This window comes from Sinocyclocheilus rhinocerous, unplaced genomic scaffold, assembly GCF_001515625.1.
Source record: "Sinocyclocheilus rhinocerous isolate Xijiao unplaced genomic scaffold, SAMN03320098_v1.1 scaffold2116, whole genome shotgun sequence".
Lineage (NCBI taxonomy): Eukaryota > Metazoa > Chordata > Actinopteri > Cypriniformes > Cyprinidae > Sinocyclocheilus > Sinocyclocheilus rhinocerous.
Genome location: NW_015623486.1, coordinates 563425 through 574659, shown reverse-complemented (window position 1 = coordinate 574659; position 11235 = coordinate 563425). Strand labels below are relative to the sequence as shown.

At 35.3% G+C, this 11235-nt stretch overlaps 1 protein-coding gene across 1 annotated transcript in view; it reads right to left on the bottom strand.

Moving 5' to 3' along the window:
• Positions 1-4169: 4169 nt before the first annotated feature.
• Positions 4170-11235, bottom strand: part of LOC107754614 (uncharacterized protein KIAA0556 homolog) — a 22596-nt gene continuing 15530 nt past the window's right edge. The window contains 14 exon segments of the mRNA XM_016571169.1: positions 4170-4328; positions 4464-4549; positions 5424-5584; positions 6173-6274; positions 6479-6618; positions 7426-7536; positions 8450-8514; positions 8610-8815; positions 8928-9093; positions 9178-9289; positions 9292-9318; positions 9628-9706; positions 10222-10436; positions 10606-10824. Of these exon segments, the coding sequence (XP_016426655.1) occupies positions 4270-4328; positions 4464-4549; positions 5424-5584; positions 6173-6274; positions 6479-6618; positions 7426-7536; positions 8450-8514; positions 8610-8815; positions 8928-9093; positions 9178-9289; positions 9292-9318; positions 9628-9706; positions 10222-10436; positions 10606-10824 (1748 nt within the window). The 3' untranslated portion in view covers positions 4170-4269.

The window sequence follows — 11235 nt, the reverse complement described above, 5'->3', positions numbered from 1 at the left end:
TTATGCACCATTAAAAAACGAATGAATAAAATTGCTAACAGTATTTTATTAATATTTAATAAAATCAATGCACCGCATTAACGTATTAAAACGTGTGAAATTGTTTGTTTTTAATAATAAATAAAATGCATCGTCATTAAAGCTGACGTGTACATAGCATGCATGTTTAAAACATGTCACATGTACCGTGGTGCACCCAAACACAACAAACATGCTACTGACATGTTATCACAGTAACGACATGCTATACTAGTACTACACATGTTCCGAAGTATATTCTTTAAATAGTGCCTTTCACTAACTTGTAATGCAAACACTCCACCATTTTATGAATATGGTCATCATTCTGGTGTTGCCATTTGATACCATCTGAGCTGCATGCCAAAACTCTTCACATTCAAAATACTTTCATTTATCACAGCACTACACTGTAAAAAAAATTCTGACTGGCACTATAAATCACTAAGAAAAGTAGGAGAATATAATAATTTTCATATATAATAATAAATGACTTGCGCCTCAGAGCGAGTAGACGAAACATAATGAACGCGCTAACTAAGTAACGTAATTCGTTACTTTTTTAGGGCGTAACGCAATATTGTAATGCATTACTTTTAAAAGCAACTTTCCCCAACACTGATCATTTCACACTGATTTTAGGAATAAATTATGGGTAGGGTTAGGTTTAGGGGTAGGGATTGGGTTAAGTCTGTATTTTTGGACAGTAATGTTGATCCAGGATCAACAAAAGATGTTGATCCAGGAATATGTCTTACTTGGCAAAATCACGGCGACCAGGAATTTATTCGCAAAATGCATTTCTATCTCCCATTATTCGCATCAATCCTTTTTCACACAAGTCAAGAACCACCTCAAGCGAGCGTAAAAACTTTTTTTGCGAATTAAGGGATTTTTATTAGAAATTCTGCATTTCCATAGTTTCTCATGCGATACTTCAAAATGCGCATTAAAATAGGGTAATGGAAACATAGCTATTGAACGACGGTCAGGTGGGTCGACATTTTAAAGGAATTAATGTCAGTAATTTGAATTGTCTTTTTAGAAACGTTTTTTAACAACTTTTTGAATACACCGTTTACTGTTGCTATGGTCACCTGCTTAGACAACCGCGATGTTTTGGTTCACTATTGAACTTGCAACATGGAAGCTTATTCATTCAATACAGCAAAAACAGTAATTGCAAATCTTGTTTTTCCCCCCTCACAATTCTTTGTTTATCTCACAAAATACTTTTTCCCCCCTCGCAATTCTGAATCGCAACTATTTTAAAGTTTTATTTACATAACATATGTTTATTTATTTTTATGTATATATTTAATATATATATATATATATATATACATATATATGTGTGTGTGTGTGTATTTGCGTGTATTTATATATACATATAAATATACACAATACACACATATTATGCAAACACAAGCTTTTATTTTGGATGCGATTAATCACGATTAATCGATTTTACAGCCCTAGTAAGAACGCATTAAATTGATCACAAGTGACAGTAAAGACATTTATAATGTTACAAATGACTTCTATTTCAAATCCTTATACTTTGAACTTTCTGTTCATCAAATAATCCTGAAAATACTTTACTTCATTATTTTTTATTTATTCAAATTTAGTATTTTTAATCAAATAATGCAGCCTTGGTGAGACTTTCAGAAACATGTTACCCCAAATATGTTAAAAATAAATTATATACATAGTAAAAACAGTAAATGTTCACCCTAAAATAAAAAAAAATTCATTTTTATATTAATAAATATTTTCCTCCTAAAATTTTTTTTTCGGCGAGTAATGTGAAATAGAATTTTTTTTTTTGGCAATTCACCTTTTAGAAATACTATGATACCATGTCCAAAAAAAACATAGTAATCTATGAGAATCTATTTATTTTATGTACAGATTATTATCGCTGCCAAAAAGCTCTGGATGCCAAAGGTGTCGACACAGCTCCATGTGACTGGTACAAGAGGGTCTACAAATCTCTCTGTCCTCTTTCCTGGGTAAATATTCCTTCATCCCCTATATCGATGTAAGCATCAGAATTGTGCATAAAGATAATTTACTCTCAACATTTTGGTGTTTTGCTCAGATCGAGAAATGGGACAGCCAGAGGGAAGATGGAACGTTTCCGGGAAAGCTCTGAAGATGGCACATTCTCCAAAGCACTGCATCAGGGGAACCGAAATGCATCCGTCTGTGGTGTCGTCTCACCCCAACCGAGCAGGGCTTTATCAATGTTTGTCCAAAAATGCTCCTGTCAGGCTAGAGGATGAGATAGATTGTTAATGTCATTCCTTATGTAAATGAAAGTATTGCAGATTCTGCATTAAAATCTCTCAGGCTTTGAAATGCGATTCTTTTGTGGCGTGCTTCATGGAGTCTCTGTCAACAACAACAGTAATTTTGGCTTGGCATCCAATGCATATTACACAAAAGCAAAAGGTTTTAGCAGAAAATTGGCTGTTACAGTCGTAATGGCTGGGTTGTACAGAAAAACACAGTGCATAAGCTCACCTGCATACAAAATTGTCTTTACAAGGTACCAGGTTGAGAACTTATGAGAACAAGAACTTAGAACTAAAGCAGTGGGTTTGGTAAAGTTCAAAAAGTTCTGAGAGTTTTTAAGGAATTTAGTGGCAAGTAAACTAGATAACCACGAGCAGAACATATAACATGCTGGTCAGACGATCTTCTCCCTTTTAAAGGAATAGTTCTCCAAAAATAAAAATTTGCTGAAAATGTGTTCACCCTCAGGGCATCCAAGATGTAGATGAGTTTGTTTCTTCATGGGAACAAATTTGGAGGAATTTAACATTCCATCACTTGCCCACCAGTGAATGGGTGCCGTCAGAATGAGAGTCCAAACAGCTGATAAAAACATCACAATAATCCAGAAGCAATCCTTGTGAAACCAAAAGATGCATGTTTGTAAGAAACAAATCCATTAAAATGTAACTTTAAACCGTCTCATCTGGCCAAAATACATCATCCATAATAATGCTAATAAGTCTATAATCCCGCTTCCTCCAGTCAAAAAGTTTCTCTCCTGATTCCAGAAATGACTTTTTCACTGGAATAAGCAAATATTATTTTAGGTTTTGTTTCTTACAAACATGCAGCTTTTTAGTTCTCAAGACATTAACTGATGGACTGGAGTGGTGTGGATTATTGTGATGTTTTTATCAGCTGTTTGGACTCTCATTCTGACGGCACCCATTCACTGCAGAGCATCCATTGGTGATCAAGTGATGCAATGCTACATTTCTCCAGATCTGTTCTCATAAAGAAACAAACTCATCTACATCTTGGATGGACTGAAAGGGAGTAAATTTTCAGCAAATTTTCATTTTTAGGCTTTACATTGCAAGTCGTAAATCCAAACATTTTTCAACTTTACTCGTAAATATTTTGAGACTGAATGACACAAGATCACTCTTATTATGATCAACAAATCACAGCAACCGCTAGAACTATTAGAATTAAGCTCTTGATGAAAACTGTGATAAAAAAAAAAATCACCACTGAAGGTCCAGTTTGCTCAAGGATTAGGATTAGTCAGCAATCAAATCTGTAGCTATGATGATAATACAAACCTCAATCTCAGTTTATGCTGCTGTAAATGATTTCTGCAACACTTAGTAGCATTGAACCCCATTATAATAATGACCATTTCTAAGAAGTTTTCTTTCAAGGTAAAGTTGCATATAAAATTGCATACTCAAATAAAAATAGTGACAATCAATAAAGAGATAGGTGATATTTAATAATAATTACAGTGGCTTTAATATGAGGTAAACTGGCAGTGTTTGCATAATATTTGTAAAAGTGTTTTGAAAGAACTGTGAAAGACTTAGAAACTGTGTAAATCTGAAATATTGTAAACACTTAATGTTACCAATATATTCGACAATTAGACTGTTTAAATATGGCTGTAGGACATACAAGCTACAAATTCTGATTATCACAAGTGAATCTGACATGAAAAAAGAAATGTACTGGTGTGCATTAACTTCCATCCAGAATCACATGACATGGTCAAAGGACACTTACTTAAAAAAAAAAATAAAAAAAAAATAAAATATATAATACAACAACCTCATAGCAAAAACAAACACACAGCTTTATCATACAGTTTGTGTGTGTGTGTGTTGAGGTTACTGAGTTTTCCAAATATTCCCAAAGGGGAAAAAGAAAAAAAAACCTGCTTTCAAAATCCCTGAACCCTGCCGTCTTCTCTCAGTATCGCTGCTTTCCGTGTTTCCGTACGTCCGTCATGCAGGTTTTGGGCCGCAGAGCTGCAAATAAAACATTGTTTTTAATTTGTAAACAGGCAAGTTTTCTGTGGTAGGCTTAGAAGGTAGTGCTTATATTAGCTTCACATAAAACAACTAATTAAGCTAATTAAACGTGTGTGTGATGCTTGTGAGCACCTGGGTCAGCTGTCTGTTTCTTCTTGTGCTGGTGAATGATTTTATTCTCATTGGTCAATTTCACATCCTGGTCCTCCACATGGTTGCTTTAACGACAGACATTTCCTCAATGAGTTTCACTGACACTGACACTTGTTTACATGAATAAAAATGCATCATGGGGCAAAAATGCAGCCTGAATGTGAACCGTAGGCTAGATGGATGAAGATAAGAGTGATCATAGCTTCTCATACAGCTCATTAAACACACACACACACACCCTCCTGTTTCTCAAGTCATCGTCTAGTCTGTTTAGCATCACGCCCAGGGCGTGAGAGAGAGCGATCAGGCCAAACAATGAGTCAGTCAACAGCAGTTGTGCGTGTGTGTTTTGTCTGGGTTTGGCATTGAGTGCTCACATTCAGCTGTGTGTGTGTGTTTAATGCATTTACGTGGGTGTTTAATTTATCTTAAAAATAGAGCTTAACGACAGACATTTCCTCAATGAGTTTCACTGACACTGACACTTGTTTACATGAATAAAAATGCATCATGGGGCAAAAATGCAGCCTGAATGTGAACCGTAGGCTAGATGGATGAAGATAAGAGTGATCATAGCTTCTCATACAGCTCATTAAACACACACACACACACCCTCCTGTTTCTCAAGCGTCCGTCTAGTCTGTTTAGCATCACGCCCAGGGCGTGAGAGAGAGCGATCAGGCCAAACAATGAGTCAGTCAACAGCAGTTGTGCGTGTGTGTTTTGTCTGGGTTTGGCATTGAGTGCTCACATTCAGCTGTGTGTGTGTGTGTTTAATGCATTTACGTGGGTGTTTAATTTATCTTAAAAACAGAGCTTACAAAAAAGTTTTTTTTCCTGCCTGATGCAATAGAAAAACCCACATTTCTGAAAAAAAAAGTTGCTCAAATTGCTTTAAACAAAAAAGCACCACAGAAATATCAAATGCAGTGTGTGTACCTGATAATAGTGCTCTTCTCCCGGTGTGTGATTTGCGTGTTGTCTGTGAACTGTATGGTGTGGTAAGGAACAACAGGATCCAGGGTTGGCAGAATTCCCCGCGAAACATTCTTCACACACTCTAAAATCCCGTTATACACTAACAGGTCATCGACTAGGAGCTAAACACACAAACACACAAAGGTCATCCGATACAGAAAGACAGGAGAATGAAACACTGAATTCTTACATTTGACAAGCATACCACATAATTCTGTGTGATGATCTTAGATACTTTTATTTAGCAAGGATGCATTAAAGAGATCAAAAGTGACAGTAAGGATAACATTTTTTTTATTTCAAATAAATGCTGTTCTTTTAAACGTTATTCAAATAATCCTGTTTTCAACATTGATAATAATCAGAAATGTTTCTTGAGCAGCAAATCAGCTTATTAGAATGATTTCTGAAGATCATGTGACACTGAAGACTGGAGTAATGATGCTGAAAATTTAGCTTTGATCACAGAAATAAATTATATTTTACAATATATTCAAACGGAAAACAGTTATTTTCAATTGTAAAAATATTTCACAATATTTCTGTTTTTAATGTATTATTGATCAAATAAATGCAGGCTTGGTGAGCAGAAGAGTCTTTCAAAAACCTTAAAACCGATCCCAAACCTTTGAATGGAAGTGCATATTACAAGCATTTTGCAGTAAAATATTTAAATGACACACTCATTTGTGTGCATGTGTGTGTTTTACCCCAAATTCCTTGACTCCTCGCTGAGGTGTTTTGGAATAGTTCCACAATTTAATCATGGAGACTGTCATTGGCTGGTCAAAGATGACATAGACACGGTTCACCTGGAAAAGATGCAACAATAAGATCAAATTCTGACCACCTGAGGAGCACGTTTTATTGAAAATCACACTGTTTATGGAAACGTCCTGATGATTCCTATGGGATTTTCTTCTGTAAAGCTTGTTTGGAGTTACAACAGTAATCAGGGGGTGGAGCTTAGCTGATAAACCCACGGTCACACAATCACACACACAGTTTGTCCTCACCAGCCCAGGCAGCACTGGTGCGAGCCACATGTGTTGCCCGTCATGTGTGTTATTGACCCCATCTATCAGTTTATCAGGTGTGCGGACGTCACCACACACGTTATCTAACACATTCACGCTGTCAGGGAACGCAGCGATGTCTGTGTGACAAATGAAAGAAAATGCTTTGAGCTGTAAAGTGTCTCAGTCTTGCTGAGTGCTGTGTGTGTGGATCCTTGATTGATCGCTCTGTGTGCGTGTGCTCATAAGGATACTGTTGTCACTGAGCGGGATCTTCTGGTCATTCTGGTCATAGAACTCCAGTCCATTAAGGCCGATGTAGTACGGGTCGCCCCACGTCGTCAACAACTGCAACTGGAAGATAACTGACACACAATCAGTCAAGGAAAAACCTGACAGATATGATAATCTCAAACACACACGGATAAGATCGAAATTCATGGATCAATGGGAAAAAGATTTTTGAATCTATTGAACGTCTATCTACAGACATACTACAATCTAAATAGATTATTTCGAATATATATATATATATATATATAAAATAAATCATGAATATTTATTTGAAAATCAATTTAGATTATTTTATTATACAGATAAAAAATAGAAAAGTAATTCAAGTATATTATAATTGTTATATTATTTTAAATTTTTATATTTATTTTTAATTATTTGTAATATTTTATTTATGTATAATTTCTAGTGCTGTCAAATGATTAATCGTGATTAATTGCATCCAAAATAAAAGTTTTTGTTTACATAATATATGCGTGTAGTGTATATTTATTATGTATATATAAATACACACGTATACAGCATAAATGTTGAAAATATTTACCTGTATTTACATGTATATATTTATATTCATATAATTTATCATATATAAATACATTTAATATATAAACGTAACATATTTTTCTTAAATATATACATACTCATAAGGATACTGTTGTCACTGAGCGGGATCTTCTGGTCATTCTGGTCATAGAACTCCAGTCCATTAAGGCCGATGTAGTACGGGTCGCCCCACGTCGTCAACAACTGCAGCTGGAAGATAACTGACACAAAATCAGTCAAGGAAAAACTCAGATGATCTCAAACACACACCGAAATTATCACAATTCGTGGATCAATGAAAGAATGGAACTTTTGTAATGCTTTGCTGAATTGTTACATACTTGCCAATGTTTGATCAAATGTATCAGCTATACATTGGCAATTATGGCAAAAAGTAATTCAAGTATATTATAATTGTTATATTATTTTAAATTTTTATATTTATTTTTAATTATTTGTAATATTTTATTTATGTATAATTTCGTAACATATTTTTCTTAAATATATACATACATGTGTGTGTATTTATATGTAGATAATAAATATACACAGTACACACATATATTATGTAAACAAAAACTTTTATTTTGGATGCGATTAATCGCGATTAATCGTTTGACAGCACTAATAATTTCTAAAATAAATCATGAATATTTATTTGAAATAATCAATTTAGATCATCTTTATTTTTTATCTGTATCATACTTTTTTTTTTTAAATAATTCAGATTTTTTTAATCTATCCTCTATCTATAGTAAGATAATACATTTTTTTTTTTATTTTGAAATAAATAAATGAAAGAATGAATGAAATACACACACACACATAAATATGTCTTATTTGTCTGATCTCACAGGGAATTATCTAATGAAGTAGATTATTTTATCTAATAAAGGCTAAAAATTAAACATACAGGTGGTTTTTAAGCTATTTTCTTTTAATGGATAAAATAATCTATTTTAATAGATAACTGAAATCTGACAATACATTTATGACTAATAATGTTACTAGTGTTCAGTTGAATTTGTGTTAACACATGAGTCAACAGCATATTTAAAGACTGTATCGTCAGGACACACAATGTAAGAAATTGATATTTGTAATGAACCGTATAGTAAGCAAAAGTGAGGATACATCCGCATGGCATCAATGGAGCCTCATAGTCCATACTGGCCAACTCATCTCTCCGGTTCCCACCCCTGAAAACACACACAAACAACTTCATCCCTCAAGACGAGAGAAAGTATGTGGAGTCAAGGTTGATGACTGTAATAATATCAACAGGGTGCTGTACCAGTGAGCGTGCGCGTTCTCTGTGTTTTTGCTGGTCGTAGTGAGTGATCTGTTATGGGCGGCAGTGCTCGTGTTGGACTGTATGTAGTCTATGAACAGAATCTCCTGTGCGAAGTCAAAGTGGCAATTCCCCGGACCCTTGCGAATGAGAAACCCCCCGATTGGAGAAATACACACGCTGTCCAGGAACACATGCACAACCTTCAACTGGAGGAAACACACGGCACATGAGGTGTGTGTGCTGAAAAACACTAGTGAACACACCTGTTGAATTGAAAAGATCCATTCCAGAAAAACAGAGCCCAGATTTCGCTCTCACCCCTCTGTAAGAGTCTTCAGGCGATTTGTTGTAGTTCCATATTCTGAATCCGGCGATCGTCTGCGGCTGGCCGAACCGTACAGTGAGTGTGTGATCAGAACCGGACGTGAAGGGAATCAGCCACATGTGTTTATCATCTGTGGTGATGTTCATCCCATCAAACAACCTGAAAGAGGAAGAAAACAGGATTTAGAAACCCCAAAACCAGCTCCATCTCAATTCTCATATACAGAACGTATCTTTCACTGACTTGTCCAGAGTTCGAAGGTCGTTGCTGTTCTCAGGGAGGTCGTTGAGGTCACGGGGTGATGCTGTTGCCATAGAGACATCAACAGGAATACTCTCCCCGCCCTTACCAACGACCACGACGACAGCAGATTCAGCTGCAGAACTAGAGAGAAACAGTTCAAATATTCAATTCGATTTATGTTTATTTGTGCAGCACTTTTTACATTACACATCATTCCAAAGCAGCTTTACAGAAAATGCATGAAATATTACCAAGAGACATGAAACTGCATTTTGTGTTAATTAATTAAAATGCTATTTACATGATGAATATATTTAATATATTTATATATTTAAAAAAATATAATTATATAATTAATTATATATACATATATATATATATATATATATATATATATATATATATATATACACACACATCTACTTAGTTTTGTGATTTATTGATACTCACTACTGCCAGTATAAAGTCCTGTTGTTTCCTCTCCAGTATCAGCACACAGTTCAGCTGCAGAGATGTGGTCCAGATCCATCTGAAGCAAAACACATCCCATGATTCATATTCACATATTGTTTGACCTCAATAATGCATAAAAACAAGAGCAGAATTTTACATAGGGCTCATTTATATATTTATAACAATATTTATTTTTTTATACAATATTTTATTTTCTTCATTCATAATGTCAAGTATATGGTTTCATACAACAGCATCATTATTCCAGTCTTCAGTGTCACATGATCTTCAGAAATCATTCTAATATGCTGATTTGCTGCTCAAGAAACATTTCTGATTATTATCAATGTTAAAAACTGTTTTTGCTGCTTAATGTTTTGTGGAAATTTTTTTTCAGGATTCTTTGATGAATAGAAAGTTCAAAAGAACAGCATTTACTTGAAGTAGAATCTTTTGGAATATTATAAACGTCTTTACTGTCACTTTTGATCAATTTAATGCATCCTCGAAATTTCTTTAATAAAAAATCTCACTTTTACATTAAGCCCAAAATATCTACAATATGAGTGCTTTAAAAGCAGCATCACATACGTGGGTGTGCGTGTCCTCCTTCCTGAACCCAGCCTGTGTGAACGGCCTCTCCTCTCCTTCACCGTCTGCCGTCCGCGGCCGCTGCAGCTCCTCTTCCTCCACGCCCGGCCCGCCCATCTCCATCTCACTCCCAAACGTGTCATCATACTGCGCCATGGCCTCCAGGATGTCATCATCCGTGGTGAACAGGATAGTATCGCCAAACTGATCCAGTGCTGAATAAAATGAAACCATGATGAAGTTCAAGTTAACATTAAATATTTAATTATCAATTACACAGCTTTTGCATCTTTTAAAAAATCTGCTCTACTGATTTGCAAATAAGGCCTAAAATCACCAAATTTAATGATGCAGAGTTAAAAAAATACTAATAAAAACTTTCACATTTTTTTGCTAAATATATATTGGAGACGGGTGTCGGACGGGACTGACGGTGAACAAATTCGTCGAAAATATCTCCCTCCAGCCCCATGTTGGAGATCCGCCCTCGCTGACACTGGTTAAACTTCGTCAACGAGTCCCAGGATTCCATTAACGGGTCATCCGGTTCGCACCAATGAGGTTTCGGTCTTCTGTTACGGACGGACGCCGGGCTGCTTTCCTCTGTGGCAAGAAGAAACAGATAAAAATAAGCAGTCATAAATAAACTAAAAATGTGCATAAATTCATGGGGAAGTATGATAAGCTGCATCCGAGTTTATATATTTCTACTATGCACTGGTGATGGGAAAGTATGCAGGGTGTATTAAGAGACAGCATAAAATTCATGAAACCATCCTGAAATGAACTGCTGAAAACCCATTTTACCTCAGTTTTCTGACATACTTCAATGCGAAACGTGATCTCAACAGGAAAAAATAAGAATTTGATTTTATCCCTTGGAAAGTAGTGGGAGTTTCATACCATTTTAGAGGCAAAGCATTTGACAAAACAATACAAAGATAAGCATTCATATCTTTAATAATGTTCCTGGTCTTAGGGTCTTTTTCCATATGTTTGTTAGGCCTATATATA